The sequence below is a fragment of the Mesoplodon bidens genome (genome assembly GCF_964165515.1).
Source record: "Mesoplodon bidens genome assembly, chromosome: 9".
Classification (NCBI taxonomy): Eukaryota; Metazoa; Chordata; class Mammalia; order Artiodactyla; family Ziphiidae; genus Mesoplodon; species Mesoplodon bidens.
Window position 1 is genome coordinate 105,967,609 of NC_138166.1, and position 15,059 is coordinate 105,982,667.

Below are 15,059 nucleotides of genomic sequence, written 5' to 3' on the forward strand. Positions count from 1 at the left end.
GTGGGCGCCTCCGCCCCACAACGTCCTGGGGGCATCCCCAGACCCACCTCCAGGCTCCACACTGAGGCTCTTCAGTGCAAACGTGGCTCCCCAGCTGCTCTGGGGTGACTGTGTCCTCCCACATTCTCATGTGGAATCCTAACCCCCAGGGTGATGGTGTCACGAGGTAGGGCCCTCACGACGGGGTCAGTGCCTGAATGAGACCCCCAGAGCCCCCTGCCCCTCCCACACGTGAGGACATGGCGAGAAGCTGCCATCTGTGAGCCAGGACTCGGGCTCCCACCAGACCCCAGATCCGCTGGGCCTCCATCTCAGCCTTCCAGCCTCCAGACAGAGAGTTAAGTGTCCGTTCAAGCTGCCAGAAAGGACCGAGACACTGGCCTTCCCAGTCCCTTCCCCTTCCTGGGAAGTTAGCTGTGCAGTGGAAACTCTCCCCTGATCCACGAGAGCCCCGGTGCTCTGGGGTTAGTGACTCAGGCTCTGCCCTACGTCACCCGAAGCCCCATCCCCAGTAGGAGAGACTACGGCCAGTGTGACCATCACTGAACAGGGAGACAGAGGCCTGTGGCCTGGAGACCTGGGAGGGCGGTGTCCATGCAGCCATCAGCACTCGTCCACACAGCAAGAAGCGCTGAGTTGTGAACAAACCCTCTTAATAAAACCTGGACAGTAATCACGCATCAAGCACCACGTGCTCCAGGACGGGCAGGGGGCGGGTTCATCCTGGGGAGAGGGCTCCCTGCCGGGGAGGCTTCTGCACCGGACAGGGCCTCTGAAGGGCATACGCAGCAGCTGACCCCTCCCACGTCACTTTTAACGAGAAGCAGCCTGTGGGCGACGTGCGTTCACCCAAAGGCTGCTCAGTGAGGTGGGGGCTGGAGGGAGGGGAGGACTGCGTCTGGAGTCCGGCTGGAGAAGCAGCGCACACGGTCGGCGCTCACCCATTCGCATTTCCAGGGTGGGGGCCGAGGGCTCTGTGCAGAGCCGGGATGACGCTCCCTCGGGGGTTCCTGGGCAGAGGGGCTGGACATGGGGTGCCCTCATCCTGCCGCCTCGGGCCGCATGCCAGGGAGCTGGGCCCTCAAGCCTCTCGCGGGCACTCCCTCTCAACCCCGCGCGGAGGGCGCAGGTCTTACCAGGACCATGTGGCCGGTGGAGATGTCCATGTTGGGCTGCACGGGCTCCTCCGACCAGGACGAGGTGCTGCCCCGCGCGGAGGGGCTGGGCATCGGCCCGTCACTGAACTGGGAGGACACGCTGCTGACGCGGGACGTGTGCGCGGTCTCCGGGCGCTCGGATGGGCGCGCGGCCATGCGCTGCCGGCACAGCTCCTGCAAGACAGCGGGCGCCGGTCAGAGCCTCCCTACCTGCGTCCCCAGGGCCAGGGCCGACGGGATCCACCCGTGACCACGCACAGATGTACACACGCCACAGAGACACACACAGGTACACACACGCCACACAGAGACACATACGGGCACATATGCAGTAGACACACACAGCCCCGACACAGATATACAGATACACAGACACAGATATACACACAGATGTACACAGATACACACACACCACACAGATACACACAGATAGATATGCTATAGACACACACAGATATACACACATAGATACACACAGATACACAAACGCCACACAGAGACACACAGATAGATACGCTATAGACACATGCAGATACATACACACGTACACGGAGACACACATAAACAGATACACAGACACACACAGACACGCACAGAGTCAGAAGGGGCCGCTGGGCCACCTCTGGCCTCCCTGGACCCTCAGAATGGCGTGTCATGCGCACTAACTCAGGCCCCTTCCTTATCAGGACGTGGGCCCAGGCGGGAGGGAAGGGATTTTACACTGTGGACTGAAATACAGAAACGGTACCAGGCTCAGGATGTTTACAGAAAAAAACCCTCTTTTTGGTTCTCCTTGTTCTCAAAACATCGCTCCAACTGGTAAAGCCCACACGGGAGGGAATGCAGAGAAGCGCATACGAGAGGGAAACTGCAGGGTGGATGGGGAACGCTGCCCCCTGGGCGGACACCAGACACGGGGCTCGGGCCTGACAGAGGAGCCCCCCACCCGACGGAGCTCGGCTGGGTCAGTGCAGAGTCTGGGGCTGCCTCGTTCAGGGATGCGTGACCAGCCTGGCCAGGGAGGCCCCGCCATGCCCGTGGCCCTGCAGCCGCCAGACCCGGGTCTGGGCCGTCACGCAGCCCCCGGGAGACTCAGCCGGGTGCCCCGCTCCCATCACTTCTGAGCGACCAGGCGCCCTTGGGGAGAATTCAACAGTCACGATTCGGTGACCCCCAGCCTCTGCCCAGTGCACACGTCACCTGCGCCGTCAAACAAAACGACGTCAAGAAGAAGTTTATAAGAGCATCTAAGCCCAAGAGCTGAAAACTTGTTCAGGGGACAAAGGACTCGTTGGAGATCTGAGGCTCCCACACGCCCCTTGCTCTTCAGCTGGTGCCATCAGGGGGCCGCAGCCCGCTTGCCCAACCAGCGCCGCGTGCCACAGGTCTCTCAACTCCCGCGGCAAGGCCTCGGCCACGGGGCTGGTCCCCGCTTCCTGTCCTCTCACGCGGCCGCCGCTTACTGGGCACTAAGGGTTGTCGCGAGGCAGCTGAGGGCTTGCTCTCGGTGCTGGCTCTTCCCCAGGTCGGAGGATGGCTCAGGCGCTTTGAGGGGGGCCCGGCTGGATGTGAACCCCCAGCCCTGCTAGAGCACCTGGCGACGGGGATCAGTGTGGGGACCTGGAGGAGACAGTGGAAGAGATGAACTAGAAGAAAAAAGGGCCAGCGGTGAGGGTGGGGTCTCCCTGCCGGCCCTCCCTGTCCAGGGCTCAGGAATTTCACACGGTTTGTAAACAACAAATCCGTTTGAAATTCCACCCACATTTCCTCAGAATCTTAAAAACAAAACGAAACCCAGACACAACGGGTGACTGTAATAAGGCAGATGACACCAGGAACCAGGTCTGTGTGTCACTGATTTCCCACTTGCGCGTACGGAACATTACTTGATTTGGGGAAGGCCCACCACAAAATGTTCCTGCAGTAGTTCCTGCGGTTTCATTTAGTTCACCCAGAAGAACAGGTCCGATGAGCTTAGGCTACGAGAGCTCAGAACACGTCTTCCAAGAACAGGCTCCTCTGGGGAAGAAGATGCAAGATGTTTGAGACTCACCCTCTGAAAAGCAAAACATCCGAGCAGCTGTCTGCCCGTGGAGGGGCCAGGGATGAAGTGACAACCCAGCCTGGATTCCTGTCCCTCTTCGGTCCCTGCAGAGAGTGCAGAGCCCTGGGCGGGGCCCTTATGCGACCAGACCTTATGTGAACTTGGGCCAGGCACTCAGGGCCCCCAGGCCTGAGGGCTGTCACGTAAAAATGGAAGTAACGGGACAGTACCGAAGAGGAAAAGGGTTCGTGTGTGTGAGATGCCCGGTGCGGTGCCTGCCACGAGGTCCCATATTGAATCAGTGCAACGGGAGAGGTACTGGTGCAGTGAAGATAAGAATAATTCTTTAAACCAGAACAAATTCTGGACGGCTTGGCGAGTTCAAAGATATTTCTAAAGGAAGCAAGAATTTTAGAGGTGGAGGTGCCCACAGAGCATCCACTCAGACCTCCTCATTTGGTAGATGATTAGGACTGACTTACAGGCTCGGTGAAGGCCTCACAGGTGTCTGGTGGTCCCCTGGGACTGAACCTGTGACTCAGGCCCAGCACTCTTCCCGCTGCTGCTGACAGCGGATTCCCCTTGTGGGTCTTTGTTTTTTAAAAATAAAAGCTGCAGTAAAGATCCAAGAAAAATCGGTCACTCCCATTTCCAACAGCAAACAATGCTGAACACCTGTGCCTTGTCTGGAGCGAGGAAGCCCCAGAGGCTGGCAGCCTGGGTGATGGCGCTTTGCCTGTGCACAGGGGAGGTTCCCGGGCTGCGCAGGGACCCTAGGGGGGTGGGGTGGGTCAGGCCTTCACCATGTGCTTCCATCTGCAAATAAAAATGGGTGCACCTGCTGAGGTGGGACGCCTGACCTCGAACTGACCGTAGTCCCGTTTCTACCTCTGGACTACCTGAGAGGTGGTGAAGCCAGGGTCTCTGGAAGGGTCAGGCGTTGTTGGGACCCCCACAGTGGAAGCACTGCTCCTGGGAGGCCTGGGGGGGTCCTGCCCAGCACCGGTGCCTGGGTGGGAGGGGGTGTGACACACCTGGGGCACAGCAGCCCCCGTGCCCCAACCTCCCGTGAGCCACCAGCGGAGGTGTGTTCCGAGGGCCGTGAGGAGACGTTAGGGGAAACCCTGCCTCCACAAAACTGCCCGGGACACGCCCACCAGGTCACCCAGGCTGCGAGGCAGCTCCTCCTAGAACCTGGCCCGGGGCGCACCCGTTCCTCCAGAGGCTGCAATGAGAAGGGTAACACATTTCACGTCGATTCTTTCTTAGCTTCCAGGAGACTTCCATCCGCTCACATCCTGGAGTCTTGGCGATGCCTGATCCTGAGTCCTGGCTGCAGCTGTTACTGGCTGTGTGACCTTGGGCAAACCACCGAACCTCTCTGGGCCTCAGAGAGGCACCAACCTAGCAGCTCTCGGCAGGCCTGAATGAGAAACCGTGCTGAGGAGGAGCCTTCGGAACCGGGCGCACGCGTCCGGGTGACTGTCAGCCCTCGTCGCTAACCTCCTCAGCAAACCACACGTCCAACACTGTGCTGGATGCTGGGCACACCGGGCGGATGCAACCAGGGCCCGACTTCCGGGGGCTCACAGGCCAGCAGAGCTGAGTGGTGACAAGAGGTAGGGAGGTGTCAGGACGGGAGCCCCGGTCAGCGTGGAGCCGTGGGCGGGGACCCGGTGGGACAAAAACAGCTCTGGAGGCTGGGACATGGGCGGTTCGTGTCCGCGGGGCTGCAAGAGCTTCCCCGTGGGTGGGGCTGCAGGTCGGGGAGCAGGGGGACGGGACCATCCCGTGTCACCCCTGGGGTGGCAGTGCTGGTGCCCCCGGTCCCGCATCTTCGCTTTGCCCCCGTTAGTGCGCTTGGGTTTCTGGAATTAAGATGTTGGGAGCAAGCCGTGTGTGTGTGGCCCAAGGCCCACCTGTGCTGACGGGCTCTGGACACATCGGAGGGAACCGTTCACCCGCGGTTGGCATCTCTCTGCACCGCGCCTGTGGCTGAGGCAGCGTGGCTCATGGCTGTGGCTGCAGTTTTCCCGGTCCCTTCAGCCTGCAGCTCAGCTCGCCCACGGGGGTCTGCCTGCCGCACTCCGCGAGGCTGGGGTCCGAGCCTCATCGTCCTGACCTGAGACGCGGGTTGAACGACGTCTGGCTCAGATTAGGCTGTTGCACAAGCAGCAGCTGGGGAGCCAGAGCAGGGCCGGAGCTGCCACTGGCTTCAGAACAACGGGGCTGGGGGAGCCAGGCCACACACACGCCGGGACCGCAAGGTGGCAAGGTCCACCTCCACTGCTGCCCTTGAGCTTAACACAAGCAGGCCGGACCTATGTGTCTGTGACAAAAACAGGGATAACTCAAGAGTGGTTTAGTCGGAGCCGCCCGAGTCTGACGATCATGCCCCCGGGAGGGGACACACCGGTCCCGCTGGCTGAGGACGGGGCTCAGGTGCATCTTCAATAATGGCTTGTTCTGCTTGGTTCCAGGCAGAGTCCCTCCGTGTCCCTGTGGCCGCCGCCTGACCCCGAGCCCTGAGCTCTCACGTCTGGACACGCATCCTCCCCTCCTCCCCTGCCTCCTGCTATGTCACCCTCCTTGCACTGTCACAGGACTCTCTAGGTGTCCCCAGAGAGGCAGGCAGGATGCAAAGAGATGCAGAAATCTCTGGGGGAATCACTGTATGGCCTTTTAAATTAGTCCTTTAGGTTGATTATAGCTTCTAAATTAATAACAGAAATTCTGTATTTTCTCCATGCTCTGCACTATTACTTTAAAATTTCTAAGAAAAAATGAACTTCTTTTTAGAACATTACTACCTGACTTAGTAATGGTCTGGCCAGGACACTAACTGGATAGTTTTGAAATCCCTCAGGTTTATGGTTTCGTGGGGATGTTTCAGCCCATGCTCCGCAGATCTGAACCTCTCAGGACGGCCGTCAGCCGTGGGTTTACCAGGGAGCTCTTGCTTCCAGCCTCTCCCCTCCCCAGACCAGATGGTGACGCTGTGAGCCTCGTTCTTCATTTAAAAGTATCATCTCTCCCTAAAAAGGCATCCGCAGTCCGCATGGCAAGGATGAAGGCACGACCCCACTGACCCCTTTGAGCCACGGGCCGGGCTTAAACATTTATTTTAAATGTAACTTGAAGTTCCCATCACACAGGGAACTGCCATCAGGTCAGAGCACTTCCCTGAGCTTACTGCCTGCATTTATCACCGATAAGAGCCACGCACGATAGGACAGGACACTCATGTCCTCAAGTGACAGACACCACCATCAACCAGACAACCTCCTGTAAGTAACGCCCTGTGCAGGCAGTTTAAAGTGCAGAGCTGTGATCATCCGTGGAGGGCACCTTATTTGAGCAGAAGGTAACTGACGAGGCTAAATGAGCTACACAGCCTGCTCTGAAAGAAACCTGGAGACTTAGGTTTTGAACTTTTCCTAATTTATAATCCTGGCAGCAAGCAGGAAGGGTAGAATCCACACCCGGAACGCCAACCCCCCGGGTTAGGTCACGGAAACCCCAAAATGACACCAAGCCCATCGAGGTACGAATTAAGGTGCACATTCACTAAAATCCTAATTCCCTTCGACTTTACAGATGCAGCGCCTCCTCAGCGGGGCCTCGTCCTGAGCACAGAGGAGAGTTTGGCAAAGAGTCTTTACTTGGCTGGACAGAGAGGTGCAGCACCTTCCAGCCCCTCCACTGAAAAAAATCTTTTAAGGTGTTTAAGATCCAGACTAACTCGCCTTTAATTAAAAACTGACTTTGCTTATGATCTAGGACAGCACTACGTTAGTAAAGATGATCCTGAGCACTTAGCTCGATGACCTTGAGTTGATAAACGCAAGTGCAATCCTCGTGTAGTGAGTGATTCACATAACCCCGTGACCAAGAGGCAGACCTACACATGGGGTCAACCAGCCATCCATGGGTTCCCTTCAAACGGCTCTGTGCTCAGGGTGTCCCCCGTCTAGTGCTGCAGACCACCAGCCGCCGAGCACAGAGCCGGACACCCTCTGGGCTGCACCCGCAGATGTGGGGAGCCTCTCCCACTCGAGTGCTCACTCGGGCTGTGAGCCAGGGTCCTGGGTCCCAAACCACTCCCGCCAGGAGTTTGGCCAAGTCTGTTTTCGCATCCAGTGCCTAAACTTTAGCAGGAAAGAGAAAACCAACATGTGTGTGAATGAAAAGAAAGTCGTTTTCCGACAGCAGAAGGGAAATCACTTATTTGCGGGCCGTGGCGCTTCGGTTTTCAGGATGTCTGTCTCTAAAGAGGGGCCTCGGGCCACTCTGGAGAGGTGACTCATCTCAGTGTGGCTGTGCCTTTTTAGCTTCTGGACCCTCGCAGGTGTGGAGAAAAGTCACCGAGGAAAACAGATGCAAGTCATCCCAAGCTCCCGATGAGGACGCTCACACAGTCATGGGGAGACGCTGCGATTTTGCTGTTGAGCCACATTTGTACCACCAATGATGGCGGGGCCTCTACGCTTGGGAAGCAGGTGTTCTAGGCCCATTTGTGTCTTAGGAACAAGTCCCAGGGAGAAGATGAAATCCATCAGTGGGAGAAGACGCCGCCCAAGACAGACCCTGTTCCGCGCCGTGCATCATGGGTCGAGGCAAGGACTCGGGCCCAGGTCACCCGGGTCTGAATCCCGGCTCAGCCACTTAGCAGCTGCGTGACTTTGGACAAGTTGCCTGAGGAATGCCTCAGTTTCCTAATCTATGGAGTGGGGATGGCAGATGGCTGCACAGGGCTGCTGGGAGGATTCCAAGAGCGAACATGTGAAGCAGTTAACACAGTGCTGGGCGTGAGGCCAGCATGCAACCCCTATCCACACCTTCCTTCTGCTGGACGCAGGCTCCCTGCCGAGCTTCCTCGTCTGCAGCCGGGTGCGGGAAGGGAGTCGGAACACCAGGTGAGGTCCTGCTCCCAGGGCACCAGAACTAAAAGACGCGGATCCACTCGGGCTGTCCCTCTGCTGGTCCACGGCACCAAGGGCCGTGTGGAACCCAGTTTGCCGACCGACCGCTGTCTTTAGCAAGAAGAATCTCTCCCCTCCCTTCCTGGGGAAAGCAGAGTTTAGAAGTTTCTAAGGAGAAAAGAACAGCATTTTCACAGTCCCCCTAAATTCAGATGCTCAGTCACAAAATAAACACGTGAAGCCTGTGCTCCGCTATCTTAAAATACCCAAATAGCTCCTCGTTGGTCAAAAAGGGTGAGACAGGAGCACGAACTCTCCATCAAGAAAACATGAATCACCCATCTTGGTGCCACTGGGGGTGTTTCCCGCAGGTCCAGCCAGCGCAGCAGACACGCCAGCCCTGCCAGCCACCCCTGAGCGGGGGCAGGTCCGCAGAGCAGAGTCAGTGCAGGATCTGTTTAAGCCTAAGAGCTTCGCATTTTCAGAGGCAGTCCTTAGGGTACGAGGATGCAGACTAAGAAAACAGGATCACACAGCACGTTCTGATGTGCCGTCATCATTTTCTGTAAAGCTGCCTGCTTCTCTGTTACCTATGGAGCCCAGGCCCTGGGATGCGTCTGCGGAGTCTCCAAGTGTCTTATGGTTCTTTGTAACACAACTTGCAGAGTAGGTTAACTAGGACTCCGGAAGAAGAAATCCATCCACACACATAACAACAAATGTGTGAGACAAGCAAACGTCTCATCTCTCGAATCTTCATCTGATGGGGAAATTGCAGAGAGTGGGGCTCAGTCTGAGAGAAAAGACTCGCCATCCCCAGATTCTGCCAAAGGACAGACAGGACTCCACAGGCTGGAGAAAAACCTCTTTCTTTGTACCTTTCAAGGAACAACGGGAACAAAGCAGTGGACGGCCTGAGCGCGCACACAAAGGCGGCCGGGTTTTTAGGGTTATTTGGGGAGCGTAATTAGTGGTAACAGGGCAAAACCAAGGCAGGATGCACAAAGCCGGGGAGAAAGCGAAATGGGTTCATTAGGGGGTGTGCGGGGGGCGGGCAATTACTCTGCAGACGGAGAAAACGCTCAAAAGGAGTGGCCTCCCTGGGAGGGGCCTGAGCCCAGCTCGCAGGGCACCGATAGCGGCCACAGAGCCGCTGTGACAGAGAGGAGGCACACAGACGCTCGGCGGCGACAGTAAATACAAGCACTGCGGTCAACGCCCCGAAAGGCAGGAGGCGAGCCCTGGGAAGTCCCCTCGGGGTGGGGGACGGGTGGTGTTTATCTTATTTTTTATTGTGCTCATTTGTATTCTCTAAAGTGAGGAGGCATTACTTTTGTAAACAAAAAACCCATACAAGATATGTTTAAAATACAGCAAATTCTACACTGAATATGATTAAACTTGAGTGAAATGTCTGGGGGAAAGCAGGGGACAAAACATCCCGGATGGTCAGGGGCCAGGAACGTCTCGTCAAGAAAAAGCATAGGAAGAAAAGCAAAGCCTTGTCTGATCAGCCGGCTCTCCTCCAATAGCTGTGAGCGCACACCAAGTGTGACACGGAAGGAATGGCCTGGCCTTCAAGGCCGGCGGGGTGGCTGTGAGCACAGAAGCGGGGACACGTGAAGCGGTTCAGGGGAGGGATTTTACATGAACATTCTCACTACGAGTAGCTCACCTGCTCAGCGTTGGTCTGGGGAGTAAACACGGGCGCATATTCTGTGCCCTGGGATGGCTCTCCCCGGGGTCCTGGGGTCCCGGTGCCGCCTCCTAAGGGATTGGGGGCCATGAGAACACGGCCATTTCTGGGTAAGGAGCAGAGGACACGCCCCCGGAGGTCAGAGCCGCAGCAGGTGCACTGGGCGGCCGTCCTTAGGCAGGCCCAGCCCAGATCCTGCTCCCAGGATGGGGCGCTCGGCACTCAGCCTGTCTCACCATCACTGGCGTGTGTCACGAGGTCGCCACCACCCATCCTGGGACGCTCTTCACCACCTCCACCAGGCTGCTCAGTGATGCCCAAATAGCGTTTACCTTTCCACGGTGGGACAGCACGCTCACACGTGCTCACACACCCATGTGCACACGCAGGGGAGAAGCACTTCTCCATGGTGGACCCTGAGCCGGGTTCCAGAGCCTCCGTGGGGCGGTGCTCATTCTGACCTTTAACTAGGGATGTGGCACCCTCACCCGCACCCTGACACACTGATGACAGCTTCGGCCGCAAACCCAGGCTCCTCTGGCCGGACTGCAGATGCGTTAAGTGCCAGGTCCCACGGCGTCAGTCAACTGCCCAGGACAGCTCCACGGCCAGCAGTGTTTACCAAGCGACATCGAGTAACTGTTCCCATCTTGTAAATGTTTTCTCAAAATAAAAGTTATAGACACATTTCAACTAAGAGAGGTGAACATAATGTTCAGCTGGCTTCTAAATCTGGAACAGTCCACCGTCACAAAGCCAGGCCCAGGACACGGACCCCGTCTGCCCCCTCCCAGCCACGCTGTCCTCGCTCCCAGCCCTGTCCCGTTCTCCAGTCATCGCCACGTGGACGGCCTCTCACCCCCCAAACTGAGGACAGCAGTCACTTTCCTGTTCTCTGTCTCCCTCGGCGTCCAGCGCAGGTCAGGGAGGCTTCGCCAGATGCCCGCTCACTGGTGGGCATCACCTGCAGTCAGCAGCCCCTAGGGGACCAGGTCCCCACCCCTGGGCGGCGGCCGAGATGCTGCAGGAGCTGGAATCAGGCCCCGCGGCCGGAGGCGGAGGCTTCCTGCTCAGACCAGGCAGGGCTGGGAGGTCATTTGTGAGCCCAAGCTGGCATCTCCAGGGTGTTCTCATTCTCCAGAGCTTTACAGTGCAGGGTGCACAGTCACGAAATTTGCAGCTGGCGTGTCGCCTGAATGGGGGCTTAGAAGGTGCATTACCAAGTGCGCGGACTTCCTCCAGAATGAATCGGACGTGCCCACTGTGGACCAGGTGTCCCCCGCACCCCACCTAAGACCTGTCTGTCCTTTCAGACCTGAGACACGCTCCGTCGGCTCTGCCCCCGGTCAACATCAGGGCAAAATCGGGAAAGAACTGTGACAACAAAAAAACACAGACTCCAGCGAGCATCGTCCCCCTCCCCTAACCCGTAGTTACCGTGGATTCCGTAACCATCTTTAATGCTTCGGCTGAAAGTTGGAATTTGAGACCCAGGGCAGAGTGTGTCTGACACACAACCCCTGCAAGACCCCAGTTCTCACAGGAGGGCTCCGGTCCAGCGGCTCCAAGCCCCCTGGCAGGGCCGCCATCCGTAGGACAAATAAAACAGTAAACACCTGGACTCCTGTGGTGGACGACTCACCAGACAACTGTGCTTCAAGGGTCCCCAAAGTCAGAGATGCCTCACAGCTCATGGTTCAGCTCGGCCTCTGTGAGGGAAGGTGGCCTGGAGCGGCCCCACCTGTGTGCACCGGCTTTTCAGTTTCATGCTTCATATTCAGACGATTAAAAATAGCCAAGTCGGGCTTCCCTGGTGGCGCAGTGGTTGAGAGTCCGCCTGCCGATGCAGGGAACGCGGGTTCGTGCCCCGGTCCGGGAAGATCCCACATGCCGCGGAGCGGCTGGGCCCGTGAGCCATGGCCGCTGAGCCTGTGCGTCCGGAGCCTGTGCTCCGCAATGGGAGAGGCCACAACAGTGAGAGGCCCGCATACCGCAAAAAAAAAAAATAAAATAAAAAAAAAATAGCCAAGTCAGGTGGAAATAAACCGCCCACCTCTTCACAGCAACCTGGGCCTGATGTGGCCTAAGAGCATCAGCAGCTGCTTTCTGTGAGAGACTTTTGTCACCTTCCTAGTTTTCTTCTTGCTCAAAAGATACTGAATCCTCATCACCTGTCATCACCACCATTGTCACTTTGGTCCACATTACAGAGCTCAACGCTCCCCGTGCGCGGCGCGCTTCCGGACGCCGGAAGTCAAGGGTGACGGTTTTCGCGGGAGTTCTAAACGCTTCCCCCGACCGGCTCCTCTCATATCCATACCTTAGAGTCACGTGTCAGCTTTTACTGAGCGCTGAGAGGTCCCTGCTGGTGCGGTGGGCTCATTCTCCCGACCCGGCGTTTTAGGAAACTTCCTCGCCTTCCAGGAGGACACGCCGGGTAAGGTACAAGCCGAGTTCTGAACCCAGGTCTGTCTCAGCCCCTGATGCAAAAGTCCCTCCAGGTGTGAAGGGTAATTCCGGGGCACTGGAAAGGGCTCTCGGGAGGGGCCCACGCTGGGCGGGCGGAGGGTGTAGGGTCCGGGCTGGCGGACAGATGGGATGCCCTGGAGGATAAAGCAGGTGGAGGGCTTTCAGAGTGTGGACCGCGGTCTGCACAAAGGTTCCGAGACAGAAGCACACAAGGGAGAGTCCAGGGGCGATGCGGACCGGCCAGGAGCACAAAAGGTATTCACAGCTCCCCATTCTGCCTCATTAAGGCAAAGGGCAGGGCCGAGGCGGGGAGGAGGAGGAGGAAGCAGCTGCCTCTGCTTCTCAGAAACAAACGCACATCATTCTGGGACCCAGTTGCTCCATGTGAAGCTGCTGTGAATGGCGATCCTGCTGCACGACGCACAGAGCTCTGAAGACCTTTGTCTGGGGGCTGCACCGCTGATGAGCTGGGTGACTGTGGGCAAGTCACTTTCAGTCTGTTTTATCTCAGTTTTCCCAGCTGTGAAATGAGGGCTCTGACCTCTAAGGCCTGCAAAATCTGTCACCTACCACCAAGAGGGGACAGGTGCCGAACTTCCATAGCAAGTCCGAGTTGGCAATGGCCCTCGAGTAAAACCAGCGAGCGGGGTGTCCTGCTGCTCAGGAGGAGGGGCTGGGAAAGGATCCAAGGGCAAGTGGACACTCAGGACACTGCTGGCCGGGGGACAAGAGCTGTTTGTCGCATGCAGGGCACCAGCTCTGCTTTGCTGCCTCTCTTGGAGTTGATGTGAAATCTGTAGACCCAAGACGTGCCTGAGAAATCCACCTCTAGAAGCAGGGGGCTACCAGGAGCGGGTGGTGGGGAGCAGGCAGAATTAAAATGCACCATTTGGGTTTCCCTGGTGGCGCAGTGGTTGAAAGTCCGCTTGCCGATGCAGGGGACACGGGTTCGTGCCCCGGTCCGGGAAGATCCCACATGCCGCAGAGCGGCTGGGCCCGTGAGCCATGGCCGCTGAGCCTGCGCACCCGGAGCCTGTGCTCCGCAACGGAAGAGGCCGCAAAAGTGAGAGGCCTGCGTACCGCAAAAAAACCCAAAAATAAAAACAAAAACAAAAACGCACCATTTCACAGTCATCGTCCGGGAAACACAGGGTCCAAGGTCAGAAAAGAGGCAGTTCAAAAGCAACCGACAAAAGAATCTGAGATTTTTTTCCCCCTAGTTTTCTCCCTCACGTTTCAATTTCAAATCTGTGGTCACTGAACTCAGTATTTTTCTTCTTGAAGGTGGGGGAGGAAAGGGAGGCCAGGGTGGGGAAGATAATCCTGATACAGGTGAACCAGCTGTAACCTCCCTGCCAACTGATGACTGTTTTGCAAACAAATCTGCATTTGATTTCCTCCCACTCGAGACCCTCTTGGGTTCTAGTTAGAGTGTATGTTGTGCTGGCTTATGAAAGACGTAATTCTAAAAATATTCCTTTGTTGCTTATTCTTCTGCTTCACTGTCTTTAGAAAACAATGAAAATGATAAAATGCTTACCTATAGAGCAAACCCAAAATTTTAAACTTTAATTGGATGATGTACATCTAGTTACATATTGACACTAACACCCTGTGCACGCTAATAATCCCACATCTGTCACACAAACTCTTCTAGCTGATTTGCGATTAAACATCACAAAGTCAATCCAAGTTGAAACCTGTGCTTCGTGTCCCTAACCCTCAAGCACCCTAGAGAACTGTGCGTTTTAAAGCATCTGGACTTACTTCCTGACATAATAATCATTTGTGAATCTTCCCTTTCCTACTCTCCAAATAATCACAAACACAGACACATACAAACATACCCAGACACCTAATTTTGCTGGTTGCATTATCTTTTACATTCAAAAATCTTAAGAGAATACTTTTTCACAACTGTCACCTTCCTAATTGGAAATCACCTTTATGAAAACCTTGCCCTTGCTAATAGAGAAATAACCTACCAAGATTCCATTTTTAATTATCAGCAAGTCTTCCAAAGCAGGAAACCCCAATGGAGACTTTAAATATTTTGAGCAACAAAGTTCAAGAACAGTTAATCAGATGGAGAAGAGAAACACTGTTACATAGCTTCTCTAATGTCACAGATGCCGTTACTGTGACGTTCCTGAAAAAGTGACTAACGCTGCATAGACCCACGTGCAGCACAGACAAACCCTGCCTGGTTCCTGAAACTCCCTCTATTCCATTTGTCCGTGACCCTCTCAGATCTGGGCTCAAGCTTCCCCATCGCCTCTCTCTCCTCAACACAGGCTTCAGCTCCAAGAAGACGTCTGTTTGTTGCCCAGCCTTCTGGCTTTGTCTGCTCCATCCTCTCCCGGGCACCCCTGCCTCCATTTCTCTCCGTCTGAGCCCCTCGCTCACCTTCTCTGGGAAGCCCTCCCTGACCACCCCAGGCTCGCTGGGGCCCATCACAGAGCTGCTTGTCTCAAGCACACGCCTAACCCAGTGTGAACCGGTCCTGCCTGTAAACTCCAATGGGAAATAAAGTTCTCTTCTGCCCCCATTGTTTCAGAAACTGTGACTCTATCATTGCAAGAAATAAATTCTGCAAAAAACACTTCCTGGAAGAGTTCTAAGTTCAGCCACGCAGCCTCCCCAAGGCTCTCTGAGGTGTTCATTCCTCAAGGGTGACCCGCACGCCAACAGGGATGCAGACACAGATGCAGGCTCTGGGGGCCACACCCAGGCCGGGGCAGCTGCCGGCCAGGAGTGGGGAGAAGGGAGGG

The 15,059-nt window shown here is 56.3% G+C and overlaps 1 protein-coding gene across 1 annotated transcript in view; it reads right to left on the bottom strand.

Annotated features, from left to right (window-relative positions):
• The window catches only part of PTPRN2 (protein tyrosine phosphatase receptor type N2), a gene marked incomplete at its 5' end in the record, with an annotated part of 714,831 nt that overhangs the window by 87,396 nt on the left and 612,376 nt on the right, over positions 1 to 15,059 (bottom strand). Inside the window, one exon of the mRNA XM_081243640.1 lies at positions 1,137 to 1,331. Coding sequence (XP_081099766.1) covers positions 1,137 to 1,331 — 195 coding nt within the window. The remainder of the gene's footprint in view (positions 1 to 1,136; positions 1,332 to 15,059) is intronic.